Source organism: Pituophis catenifer, unplaced genomic scaffold, assembly GCF_029215685.1.
Source record: "Pituophis catenifer annectens isolate HBS135680 unplaced genomic scaffold, rPitCat1.0.hap2 SCAF_6, whole genome shotgun sequence".
NCBI lineage: Eukaryota > Metazoa > Chordata > Lepidosauria > Squamata > Colubridae > Pituophis > Pituophis catenifer.
In genome coordinates, this window is record NW_027256886.1 from 45,659,070 (window position 1) to 45,673,622 (window position 14,553).

The 14,553-nt window shown below is 39.1% G+C and overlaps 1 protein-coding gene across 4 annotated transcripts in view; it reads right to left on the minus strand.

Annotated features, from left to right (window-relative positions):
• Positions 1 to 14,553, minus strand: part of SH3PXD2A (SH3 and PX domains 2A) — a 251,693-nt gene that overhangs the window by 74,444 nt on the left and 162,696 nt on the right. For all 4 annotated transcript variants that reach the window (XM_070945171.1, XM_070945169.1, XM_070945167.1 and 1 more), the window contains one exon: positions 1,913 to 2,044. In XM_070945171.1, coding sequence (XP_070801272.1) covers positions 1,913 to 2,044 — 132 coding nt within the window. The remainder of the gene's footprint in view (positions 1 to 1,912; positions 2,045 to 14,553) is intronic.

Sequence of the window (14,553 nt, forward strand, 5' to 3'; positions counted from 1 at the left end):
AAGGTAAATAATCAATACAGGAAGAAGAGAAAAAGACAAGGATGTTTCTGCAAATGCCCAGTTGGCTGCCAGATGTCCATTCTAATGGACTGCCTGTTGTTTTCCTGGATATATTCTTCATTTGCTCTTCATCATGAGTCCTTCCATGTATATCACATTATTTTCTTTCAAATTACTGTCTCACCCACTCACCTGGCTCCCTGTCCTTCAATTGGTACCTTAATTATATGCATTTAAAGAATTTCTATGTTTTCTCTTGCTTTTCTTGTGATTCACAAGCAGTAATTGGAGCCATGTTTTATTCCTGAATATAGCCGTCCAAAAAAATTAATTTAAATAATTATTTATTTCTATTTCACAGCATTCCATACTCTTGACAAGAATTCAAGTTGAGAAATATTCTATGTGAATCTATCATTCCATGCTATACTCCTGAACAAGGGGCACCTCAGAAGCCATAGCCCTATTTCTTTTCTTACCCCTGAAAGTTACATATTCAGCTGACAGTCTCATTTAGCCTTTCACAGTAACTCATGGAAGAAGATGCATAAGGCTATCCAGTGTGTCTGCATTTATGTCATATCATCCAATGAACAGTACAGAAATAAGGGGTTCATGAACTTTTTGTCCATAGTAAAGGATTCTCAAAGGATGATATAGAATATTTGGATCAGTGAAAATGCAATTTACCAGATGTTCCATAACCAGCTCAGTTTTTGTATTTCTTCCATAAGTAAATGATAGAATTATTGACATTCATGTACAGTTGATTTAAGTCTTTTCAGTATGTAGATTTCTTAAGTATTGCAATACTGTTTCTTTATATGAAACTTAAGCTGAATCCACAGAATATAGGACAGCACCTTCAATCAATCTACAATATAAACATATTCCAATTTAGAAAGATAATTGTAGTTTACCTAGATGATTTTAAATTGTTTCATAAAAGGATCCAACCCCATGTGGCAAAAGCCAAATGGAAAACAAATCTATACACATAACCAACCCCCAAATCTATATCTATATGTTTTATCTATTTTGAACTGTGATCAGATATTATAGAATAGAATAGAATTCTTTATTGGCCAAGTGTGATTGGACACACAAGGAATTTGTCTTGGTGCATACACTCTCAGTGTACATAAAACAAAAGATACATTATTCATCACAGAGTAGGAGGAGGTGCTCTAATCAGACCTGTCTCTTGTTAAAATGTTTCAATTTGAATTGTATTTAACATTAAAGATCAGTCTTCCCCAACCTGATGCTGTCCAGATGTTTGACCTGCAATTCCTATCACTGCTAAACAATGCTTTGTTGCTTTTTCATTTCATTCCAACATAAATAATTCTTCAATGAAGATCAATTGCTCTTTGCTAATTAGCATACAGCATACATGTACTACTTTACTATGAATTATATTAAAAATGTCACAATACACAGCTCTTAAAATGTATTTTAAATCTTTCATGCCATATAATCTATAACAGTCCACCTTTCCCCCTGTTCTGTGACTGACAAAGGTGGAGTTACCATGAAAAATTTTCACCCCTAGAGTCAATTGTTCTAAAGCAGCTCATACAATAAATCTTTCAAAACAGTGGGAAGAAATGGAAATAGTGACATTTTCTCCAGTAGAGCAACTATATAATACTAATAGATACATAACATACATTATGGATTCTCTTCTTCCCCACATCCCCAAAGTTTTCCATTAAAGTACATTGAGTAATTAAGGAAAAGCCGAGGAGAGGTTGTTAGAATAGAAAATCTGGCCCTAGCCCAAATCAAATGGTGCAGGAGAGAGAAATCTACATGCAATGCAGAAAAATTCAGGAAGACTAATGAGGCTGTGGAGAATAGAGAGGGTTAAGAAAGAGAAATGTGAATTTTCAAAAAAGTAACATCTTACCACTTTCATTCTTCTCTATTACATCCACCACTTCGCCGGCCTGCAGGCTGATCTCCGAGTTCTCCTGTTTCTCATAGTTAGATACCACCACATACTGCTCCAGGATCATAGGTTCAGAGCTAGCGTCAGCACCTGGAGAAGGGAAAAAGCAAGCTGTGAGCCAGCTTCCAGCCATGGCTCCTTGAAAAATCACCTCTGTCCATCCGACTCAGGATAGGCTGACTTGTCACCAAGGCCAAGCCAATCAGAACACAACTGTGGCTCACAGCGTATCCCCAAATGGCTGGCCATAAAGGAGTAGTTTCCTCTGGCCCACAGCTCAATAGAACAGAGGAACATTGGAGAATGACTGAGGAAGAGACAAAAAACAAAACAAAACAAAACAAAGACCCACACTCAAGTGTTTAACACAACAGCATAATGCAGACATTAAAATGCAGGATGGAGTTTGAAAATAAACCTCTTTCCAACATGGTTCCACACCATACTCATTCCTATTCAGAGAGAAAAATCCATCCCAATCACAGCCAACATAAAAGGGCGAAAAAAAAGGAAAGCCAGGGCTGCTCCGATAAAAATGGGATAAAAAAACAGAACAGTCTAGTTCGCAATTTCTTCCCCTTATAGACTGAGCTCCTGCTCGCTTTTTACAGGCTTGAGACAGGCAAAAGAGGGTTGTGGACGCCAATCATATTTGCCTCTCGCTGCAGCCCTTAAATAGAAAACACATGAGCAATGTTGAAAAAGGGAGGAGGGAATGGAGGAAGGGAAGAGGGGAGGGTGCAATGGTCTGTTTACTTGAAACAGAAGAGTTATAGCACAGAATCCTGCTTACACAGCCCCCCTCCTGCTCCACTGTTCACCTTCTTCTAAACACAACTCAAAAGAAGTGTCCCTTTAAAGTAAACTGCACAGCAAATCTCTTGCTACAACTCTAGCACTGCAAAGTGCTGGCAAAACCTGCTCCCTTATTTTTCCACCACCTCCTCAGATTCCTAAGTCTCCCTCTCTTTGCTTTATTATTTTATTATGCACCATTTTTGCTGCGTTTTCTCCAAGTTGATTATATGAAACAGAAATAATAAACATATTCTGCTACTATGATCAGTTTTTGTTTTTTAAAATTGCTTTCCACAGCAAGTTGCAGCAGAAACATGCGTGCCCTTTGCTCATCAGTCACTCAGAACATAAACAAGGGCTTAGCCCGCCCACTTCTGAACACCCACAGGAAAATCGACTCTTATACACTGCCCTTTGGCGCCGGCAAGGAAGAAATATGTGCTACAAAAGCATTTTTTTTAAACCAGTAATTTTTTTTCTCTTTTTGAACTCTTACCCCACTTCACAGCATACAGGCATATTTAGGAATAAGCATACAAAAGACTGAAAAGCCCAAAAGAAGCCAAGAATTTCTCTCAAAAAAACTTGAACTCCTTAAAGTTTGAGAGATGTTTAGTAACATATTATATGAATCTAATTGTGCATATCAACCCCCCCTCCCCAAATTCCTACAGCACAATGGCATCCTTTTGTCCCTGTGTATTCTTGCCTACATCTTCAAAGCCATGCTTCGGTATTTAGTTTTTTTCCACTTGCAAGGGTGGTACACATGACCATATTTATATTACAGGTAGTCCTCAACTTACAACAGTTTATTTCAAATAGTTATTCAAAATTACAATAGCACTAAAAAAGTGAGTTGTGACTGTTTTTCAAACTTATGACTGTTGCAGCATCCCCATCATCACGGGATCAAAATTCAGATGATTGGCAACTGGATCATATATATGACAGTTGCAGTGTCCCCGGGTCATGTAATCAGATTTTGTGGCCTTCTGACAAGCAAAATCAATGGAGAAGCCAGATTCACTAACAACAACTCTGTTATTAATGTAATAACTGTAATGATTCCACTTAACGATGGTGAGAAAGTTTGTAAAATGGGACAAAACTTACTTAACAAAGGTCTCGCTTAGCAACATAAACTTTGGGCTCAATTGTGGTCGTATGTCAAGGATCACTTGCATTATCTAAGGTAGCATTCCAACAAGCAAGCATATCCTGTTTTATAATCAATATTCCTGCATTTAGAGCTTGGTGTTATTTTTTTTTAAATTTTTTATTTAAAGTATCACGACAGCAAAAACGAAACCAGTGCTTTAGTTATCTTACAAACCCTATATTTTGAATTCTTCAGAATTCTTTCAATGCCAAACACAGAGAGTATAAAGTATTTGATATGGACTTTTCAAGTATTTTGGGGTAGGGAATTATCATCCCTTTGGTACTAACCAGAAATCTATCATCATTCCCACGAAGCATTCTATCTCTGATTATTAAGGGATATTAAAAGGCTTTTAAGGGAAAATAATCTGTCACTCGATGCCCTAACAGATGCTTTTTCTTCTAATTAAAAAATTCCTTGGGTGGAATTGTAGTGAAAAAAGTACGTGCAAAGCCAGACAGCCACTTAGGAAGAATTTATTATAGGACTTACATTAAAAAAAACCTTGACACTCAGTGTTTATTACTATGCTGCAAACAGCTCTTATCTAAAACCATTCAAGAAAACTATAACTGTACTATAGCCCAACGTGGCCAGTAATGCTTCCTTTTCACAACTTTCACAGCCCAAGACAGCCACAAACATGCAACATATAAACAAAGACTGTCCATAACACTCAAATGTCAACTCTCTTCTATACCTTCTATGCCTAATAATGTCATCAACAACCTCAGGGATACTTAAAAGTCATTCTATGTAAATGGGCTTACCTGCAACCAGGATGTCTCTGATCAACATCAGCTCATGAACAACCATTTTTAAAAAATGGCTGGCTTCACATATTGTTTTAATCACATTATTTAATGTGACATGATACATTGGATTGATATAACATGATATAATAAACACAATAAATACAATAAACCTGAGGCAATGCTTGGATTCAAATAATACACTAATCAAAGTACACCCTTATTATGGCTTAGTATGGTGTCCGTATTGAAAGCCACATTAAGGCATCAGTCTAAAACTAGGAGACCATGAATTCTAATCCTGTTTTAGGTACAAAGACAGCTAGGGGCTTTTGGGCCAGTCACTTTCTCTTGCGCCATAGGAAGCAGGTAATAGCAAACCACTTCCAAAAAAAAACCTTACCAACAGAACTACAGGAACTAGTCCTGCCAAGTTACTTGTAACTAGTAATTGTCAAGAGCTAGTTAAAGGTTGAAGTATACTATAGTCATAATAAATATATATTTTTTCAAAACTCCTCTAACACTTTTTAAACAATTGTGAGAATATCTAAGAAATTATATGGTATTTGGACTGCATTACATATTCTGTTAAAAAAAACCAGTATAAGTTAGAATGTGCACACAAAGGATAGCTGAACTATATGATCAATCCCAAAACTATATAGAGTTTGAATATTGCAAATGTACAACATAGTCAAGGAATCAACATGAGAAGTAGAAATGGCTTTGACAGAACCTGTGACTAGGAACAAGATAGAGTAGTCCATTTATTATGACCATGTATTCCAAACATAACTAAATATTGATAAATATTTAAACTTATCTGTACTAAATACCTGATGGCTCAGCAGACTAAAAGCATTGTGATTAACACCAGCTGTCTGCAATTACTGTAAGTTCGAATCTCACCAGGCTCAAGGTTGACCCAGCCTTCCATCCTTTCTAAGGTAGGTAAAATGAGGACCCAGTTTGTGGGGGCAATAAGCTGACTTTGTATAAATATACAAAAGTATGAAGGCTAATGCTTAACGCATTTTAAGCCTCCCTGAGTCTCTGGAGAAGGGCGGCATATAAATCAATTTTTTTTAAAAAAATACTCATCTTTCTTAAGCAAGAGTATCAAAGACACAGATTTATGTTTAAAAAATGCAAATGTAAAAAAGAAATTTTGGACTATTATACTGGACTACTTTTTACAAAGGTAAGAATAATTTATCTTCAAAATAGAAGGTACTCAGAAATATTTGGAATAGCAATAGCAATTGCATTTAGACGTATATACGGTATTTACAGTGCTTTACAGCCCTCTCTAAGCGGTTTACAGAGTCAGAATATTGCCCCCAACAATCTGGGTCCTCATTTTACCCACCTTGGAAGGATGGAAGGCTGAGTCAACCTTGAGCCTGGTGAGATTTGAACTACCAAATTGCAGGCAGCCGGCATTCAGCAGAAGTATGCAGTACTTCATTCTAACCACTGTGCCACCACAACTCATAATGGGGACATTAAATTGCAATTTAATTATTACAAAATAAAAGACTTCCTACCATCATTAATTACATCAAAGAAATTGAAAAATATCTTTCAAGTAATTTCAAAAAGGAGAACAGCTATCTTTTCAGCCAGTGTTCCCTAAATCATATTGTTGTCTAACGAAAAAAAAAACCTGTCTAACTGGTTCACTCTTTTAAGAGGTTAATGTTGCAAATTAACCTCTTAGGTTAATTTGAAGAAAAATAAATGGAAAGGTTTTTAAAGCAGTAACTTATTCCACACACTCATTCAAACATCATAAACCCTCATCTATTTACTAAATACCAGCAGTGTTCCTTCTGACACTTAGGGACAGATCATCAGGAAACATTGTGACTCCAAAATTCTCCCATTATATTAATGGTAAAGGGAGGGGGGTTATTTATTTAAAGAATTTTTGTCCTATTCATTAGCCAAGAAACACTTCTAGGGTAACCTACAAAAATGAGGTTGTTTTCTGCTTGTAGAAATGTAATATTAAAGGCAATAATGATAATGGTAACTTTGGAAGCAATAAAGATATTCATGGAAAAACTAAAAGATTATGTGCTGTTAGCTGGTTTTAAAATTAATAATCAAAAAGTGAAGGTGTTAGCAATATGAAAATAAAAAAGAATTGATATAAAATGGTTTTAGGTTGTGAAAAAAATGAAATACTTACGTATTACTATGACAAAATTTAATTGTATATTGTATGAGAATAATTATGTTAAGACATGGAATGAAATCAATTTCTCCCATTAATATGGGAGAAATTACAACTGACATTGAAAAATTTCTGTGAAAAATAAGAGAATTTTAGAATTAGAAGAGCATAGATCTGAGGTTCAGATGGCATGATTTTCTATGGTACAATAAGGTTAAGTAAGGTGCATAAAGATTTTCAGAATCATTATATTAGAAATGCTATATCAAGACTATGGAACAGGTATAAAGCCAGACTTGCCTAAAAATACCTTTATGGCTCTTGGAGCAAGATATATTTTATAGGAAGGAAACAGTAAGTAAAGAAAAATGGTTAACTTTTCAACAGTCATTCGAATAGAAAAATGGGAACTATAAGATGAAATCAAAAGAGCAATTGCTTGCAACGGGATTTAGTTTTTGAGTTTATTGTCATATACGATACAAATAAAATAAAGATCAGAAGGACAGGAGAAAGAAGTGTAAGATAGAAAGAAAAATAAAAAAAACAGTCTTCTATTTTCAGTGCAATAAAATACAAGGTACAGTTACAACATCAACTGTTTGCTTTACATTACTGATATATACGAACCATTTTTATAACAACCAAGTTAATCTAATCATCAAACCTAAGATCGAATGTTCATATATCTTTTCTGTTTTGAGCATAAAGTCCAAAAGCGGTTTCCAAGTAGAAACAAACTAGAAAAGTTTTTTCTCTCTAATTAAAACAGTTAGCTTTGCCATTTCCATCACTTTTTCCATCCATTTTTCCAAATTCTGAAATCTATTAATGTGGTCTGAGGGGTTTACTTTTCAACGGTTTGGGCATAGTTAAGACAAAGGTTTAAGATAGATAATAAGATATTTGGAATTGAGCAACAGGAGACAGAATTTGACTACATGCAAACATAATTGCTAAAATGCATAAACTTTTATTGCAATTTGAAGTGGAAGAACAATTGAAAGAATGTAATAAAATGGGATAAGAACTTTAGATACAATATACTGACAACACAGTGTGAAAATATATGGTTGAGTGGACTGAAATTTACATTAGACCTTAAAAGAGAATCCAAACAGTGTTTATGATATTTGGATGATTTTCACAAAGTGATGACTTCAGAGAAGTTATCCAGAATGTATAAAGTACTTCAAATTTATGCTGGAACTGTGCATATCATGAACGGTTCATTTTATCATGCCTAATATACTTGTAAAAAAGCCAGAAATTTCTGGGTTCAAATACATAGAACGATACAAAGAATTTTACAGATCAACATTCAACTGAAATCAGAAATTTTGCTGGGATTAATGGACAATCAATTAGAAAAGAGCCAAGGAAAATAATTCTCATAAACTTTTACTGTTGCAACACTATTATATGTGCAAAAATGGAAATATTTTGAAATACCCATAATAGAGGAATGGTTGGTGAATATGACTGAATTGGCAGAGATGGCAAAATTAACTTGATTAAAGACCAACGATTACATTTATCACTGACTGGAAACTCCTTATGGACTTTTAGGTGAAAGCAGAGAAAGATGAACTTGTGATTTATGGGCTTGAAGATTAGAAAGGGTAGCTTATGAAAGAAATAAATTATGATGTAACCTTAGAAAAGATTAAACTATAAATGCATTTATAACCGCTGTCAAAAAGATTGGATGCCGCTTCTACATAATCTTTTTCTTTTTTCCTTTTTAATGTTTCATTCGCTATTTCTTTCTGATTTTCTTTCTAATATTTGCCTTGCATTTATTTTGTTAAAATTTCTTTTTATTGGATATTATTGGATAGTTGAGTGTCCAAATGACAAAGAATATGCATGCTTATTCTGGATCCAAATGTTCTCTGCTAACAATGCATCTTTTCTCACCTTGCTTCTCACCGCCCCCACTCCCCTTACTTTTATTTTCTGTTCATTTTGCTTTGTTTTTAACTTGTTGGCTTGCTGTAGTCTCTGAATCCTGAACTGTAACCAGCTTTAACTGTAGTTTGAAAAAAAGTCAAGCACACCACCATATTTTTCTGATTTCAAAGGTTTCACATTTTAGGGTTGGTTTTAAAATTTTGATATGGATTTTAAATTGACAAGTTTTAAATTACGGGCCAAATTTATTTAATTATTTAAAATCTATTTTTAATTGTAATGTTATGTATAAATGTTTTTATTTTGGCTGTTCACCGCCCTGAGTCCGAAAGGAGAAGGGCGGTATAGAAGTTTGAAAAATAAATAAATAAATAAATAAATAAATAATTTTTTTGACAGAATCGCAGTTACAGTGGGCACAGGATCTAGCCCTTCTGCATATTGATATCCACCAATCTTACGTCTGATTTCCACAGCCTCATTTATGAACAGAACTCTAAGCTGCAATAAATGCTTCAACTTAGTAACAGCAATGCCTCAAGTCCATGGTTAAATATTAATAGCTATCTATTACAGCTGTTTCTAGCATTGAAAAGAATTGCATCATAAAGTGAATCTTGTTTGAAAGCAACTACATACTTTGCAAGTCTTATGCAGCTTCACTGAAGGGTACCTTTGATTGTCTGTTCATGTGCTTGCATAAACCATGCTTCCTACTGGGATTACCAACAAAACAAAGAAATTGTCCCTGCATTTACATATAGAGATTTTCTAAAGCACCCTTCAAGTGTCCTAAAGACATGGCTGTTTTAATGCTTCAAAGAGAGCTCCTTCATTTGCACTTCCATATGTCCAAGTACCTCTTTTGCATTCTTTGCACAGATTCTGGTTTTGCAGATAGTTTTGATATTCTCTATTCATGCAACATCTGGTCTGCCTTCTGTACATATCTTCAAATAAAATCTATTCATGGACACAATTTGCTAGAACAACAGCCACTAGCAGACTGATCTTTTACAGTACGTTTGTTAATCTTAAAAAATAATCCAGCCAAGACAAAGTTGAGACAGAGGAAAGGGTGAAGTCAGACGTCTTTCCCCAACCACCTCAATTTTGTGGAAAATTGGCTCAAACTCTACAGAATCCAATCAACTGCATTGCAAGTTTTTTTTTTTTTTTTTAAAGGCAGCAGCATTCCACATACAGATTTGTGAAACCATTTGGAAGTTATCCAAGAAACTGCCAGACAAAAGTTCTCCAACAATTGAAAAGCACCTAAGTACTTTGCCATTTGATCCATTTCAACTGGCTATAACAATTGTAGATTCTTTAGCTGTATAGCCAAGAGAGAGCTTGATCTTTTAAAGGAAGGAAACTCAAAAGACATTTCTATAAAGTATCAGTTTGGCTTGCAGAAGTTAAAAAGAATAAAACAATTAGACCAGGTATTCCCTCTTTGGTTAAATCAAGAGCAAAATTATGCAGTTTGGCAGCTACACACCTCCTCAATAGTTTTTACAGAATCCACAAATATTGGTCCATTTGAAGCATGTTAAATCCTAGGTTGAGTTATTTACTGTATTCTTCTCTACAAATGCTTCACTATTTGGCTAACTGCAGACAAGGAAATACATAACACAAAAGTACAGAGGATATATACAAAGGAACAGTATTTGCTAATCAATATTTCCACCTCCTCATACATTAGTATTACAGAAGAAAACACTAATAGAGCCAGAATTCAAATTTAAAAGCCAAAAATTGCTTTTTACAAGCTGCACCTCACTTCCACATATGCCTCTATGTCTATATATTAATTTTTAATAATGTAGAAGAAAGCAAAAGATTCTTCAATGCATACATAATACAGTCTTACCGTTCCAAGTACTGTATATCCACATACATCCTTCATTATTTGTACACAGTACTACAAAAATATAAATCTGCCATATTTTAGAATGCAATCTAGTGGTTGGGGCGGGGGGGGGAGGAATCAATATTATATCTTTTGGACAATGCAGATGTATTCAATGTCTCTATGTTAAATAAACATACTCAATTTTATATGGACCAGTTTAGGTCTTATTGTTCACCACATTAATCCAATGTGTGCTATAAACCTATATATCGGAAAGTAGGGAGAACATAAGATGAAAAAACGGCATAAAGAACCAATTATGATCTATCAACATTAAGAATAGAAGAAGAATAAAGCTGATGTATTTTTCTTGGAAAATAAAATAAAGTTTTTAGGGACACATATGGATTTTTGCTGAAGATCCAACTACTTAAAGTTAGTTGTCTCAAACATCTGGCCAAGTAAAATTGAACAGAACCAAAAAAGAATTTTAGTTAAGCTTCTGCAGATTTGAGAGGAATAATATCAGTATCTTAGTCTGTGAATCTCTGATTTAAGTTGTATAGATGTCTCCCCATGACTGCATAGAGAAAAGGTATAAAATAGGTTACAAATTGTGTGTGTTATTAAAAGTGGAAACAAAGTGTAAGAATTAAGGGGTAAACTTCCCAATACAAGGAAGTAAGAAATAGAATCCTTTCAACCTCTGTTTTGGAATTGGTGCTTTTTGACTCATTTATAAATTACATTGATTTAAAGATAAACAGTTAGTTAGCCAAGTTTGTAAAGGACAGAATGCTGAAAATAAAAAATGATTGTGAAGAGTTTCAGAAGCATCTATTTTGGCTAGGTGAATAGTCATTTAAAACTGGTGCAGTGGGGTGGACAGTTCTTGGGACCCCTAAAATCGCCATATTACACAACTGATCCACAATCTGCACCGGCTGCTAGTTTGCTTCTGGTTGTAATTCAATATGTTGATTATTACCTTTAAAGCCCTGCATTAGGGCTTTACAGTCCAGGCTACTTGAGGAACTGTCTCATTCTACCTGCCCCACCTGTGACAGCAGAGGAGACATATTGCAGGCTCCATAAGTCAAGGAATTCCAGCTGGCAGGGTTCAGGAGAAGGGCCTTCTTTTCTATGGCCCCTACTTTTTGGAACATCTTAATCCTGAGGTGAGATTCTGACTTTCTGTAAGGGGCCTGAAGACCTGACTCTGCCAGATAGCTTGGGCCCCCAATGGGGAACCATCACACTGGAGGTGGTTGATGAATTAAAAGGCAATCCCTGCCCCCCATGTATCCTGCTCCCACCATTTTAAAACTATAATTCTATTTTTGATTGTACTTTCCATTTTTATTGTTTTATAAATATTTATCTTTTATAATTTTAATGCTTTTAAAGTGACTTACTTTAAAAATCAATTTAAAGTAAATCAATTTAGTAAATAAACAAAAAGCCAAATACAGATTAATTTAAATAAATGTGAAATGAACTACCGTATTTTCCGGCGTATAAGACGACTTTTTAACCCAGGAAAATCATCTCAAAAGTCGGGGGTCGTCTTATACGCCGGGTACCCAAATCTGAGTTGCTGGCGCTGACTGATGACACTTTGGGAGCGCCGGCAACATTGAGGGGAAGCTGTACTCCGAATTAGTTCCAACCTACAAGAGGTGCCAGGCAGTGCGGGGCCCACGAGAAAGGAACGCGTCCCCACTCTACCCCGGAATTCGGACCTTCCTTCCTTTCCCAGCAGTCCACGGTGAAAGCGGCGCCGTGGTCGACCTGGGCCAGCGCCTTGCACACCTGGCTCTGCGTCTCCATTATGAGAAGCCCCATGCGACTTCGCATGTCTCCGCCCCAGTCGCGCAGCTCTCGCAATCCGCTCACCGGAGGAGCCATGAAGTGCTCGCACCGCCTTGCCAGATCTTCCTCGTCCTCCTTTCCCCACAGCTTTTCCCGTTGTAATTGCTGCTGCTGCTACCGCCGAGGCTGCTCCTTCATCTCCGCCCACCGCACCAGACCCAGCCCGGCCAGCACCGCCGTGGCTCCCGTAGTCCAAGCGGATCGGCGCCCGGGCTCGCAGGCGAAGGGTGGGAGTGCGCAGCGCACTTTCCTGGCTTGGCGCCGATCCGGACGGCTGCAGAAAGAACTGGGCACCGGCTGTCATGTCTTTTCTGCTGTGCCGGGTTCGGCACCTGGGCTCCTGGGGTTTAAGCCTTTGGGCCGGCCCGTGCTGCTCCAGGATGTTCGCTTCGGGCTCCTTGGAATTGCTGCTGGGCGCTTCTTCCCGTTGGGGCGATGGTGAGTGGACTGCGGGAGCCACGGCGGACTCCTTCCCCACGAGCTATTGCTCTGCATTTCACCACCTCTTCCAGGCTCGCAGCCACCCACCATCGCCCCAACGGGAAGAAGCGCCCAGCAGCAATTCCAAGGAGCCCGAAGCGAACATCCTGGAGCAGCACGGGCCGGCCCAAAGGCTTAAACCCCGGGAGCCCAGGTGCCGAACCCGGCACAGCAGAAAAGACATGACAGCCGGTGCCCAGTTCCTTCTGCAGCCATCCGGATCAGCGCCCGGGCTCGCAGGCGAAGGGTGGGAGTGCGCAGCGCACTTTCCTGGCTTGGCGCCGATCCGGACGGCTGCAGAAAGAACTGGGCACCGGCTGTCATGTCTTTTCTGCTGTGCAGGGTTCGGCACCTGGGCTCCTGGGGTTTAAGCCTTTGGGCCGGGCCCGTGCTGCTCCAGGATGTTCACTTCGGGCTCCTTGGAATTGCTGCTGGGCGCTTCTTCCCGTTGGGGCGATGGTGAGTGGACTGTGGGAGCCACGGCGGACTCCTTCCCCACGAGGTATTGCTCTGCATTTCACCACCTCTTCCAGGCTCGCAGCCACCCACCATCGCCCCAACGGGAAGAAGCGCCCAGCAGCAATTCCAAGGAGCCCGAAGCGAACATCCTGGAGCAGCACGGGCTGGCCCAGAGGCTTAAACCCCGGGAGCCCAGGTGCCGAACCCCGCACAGCAGAAAAGACATGACAGCCAGTGCCCAGTTCGTTCTGCAGCCGTCCGGATCAGCGTCCGGGCTCGCAGGCAAAGGGTGGGAGTGCGCAGCGCATTTTCCTGGCTTGCTTACCTTAGCTCAGTGGTTGGGGGGTCAAACAACCCTTTCACAGGGGTTTTGATGGTGGTGCAATACAGAAAAACGAGCGCAGCCCTCGCCATCCGGAATGAATGGTGCTGTTGTGGCGGTGGGGGAGGGGGCGGCAGAAGCGGGAAGAAGTGGTGTTTGCGATGGCTGGAAGCTGTGGGAGTGAAGCACTACTTTCATTTGTACGGCAGCAGCATTCCGCCTTGGTATATTTGTGTCAGGAGTGGCGCAAGGCAGCCTTTGTTTCCTGCTGCCTGGGACTCAGAGTGGTAAATGGCGTCTGATCCGGAGAGCTGCTGGATTTTGCTCTCTAATCCGGCTGCCAAATCGGCCCCCTGCAAACTCTCGTCTCTCGAGGAGCGCTCCCTGAAGCGGGGCTGGAAACTTTGGTTGGACTGCTTGAGAGAGGAGAGCTTGCAGGGGGGCGATCTGGTGTCTGCAATGGAGAGCGGCATCCAGCTTTTTCTCTCCGCTATAAGAGCGCTGTAAGAGCGGCAGCCCTCATCTCCTAATGTTTGGGACTCGGAGCGGTAAATGGTGACTGGTCCAGGGAGCAGCTGGATTTTGCAGTCCCAAGCATTAGGAGATGAGGGCTGCCGCTCTTACAGCGCTCTTACAGCGGAGAGAAAAAGCCGGATGCCGCTCTCCGTTGCAGACACCAGATCGCCCCCCTGCAAGCTCTCCTCTCTCAAGCAGTCCAACCAAAGTTTCCAGCTCCACTTCAGGGAGCGCTCCTCGAGAGACGAGAGTTTGCAGGGGGCCGATCTGGCATCCAGATT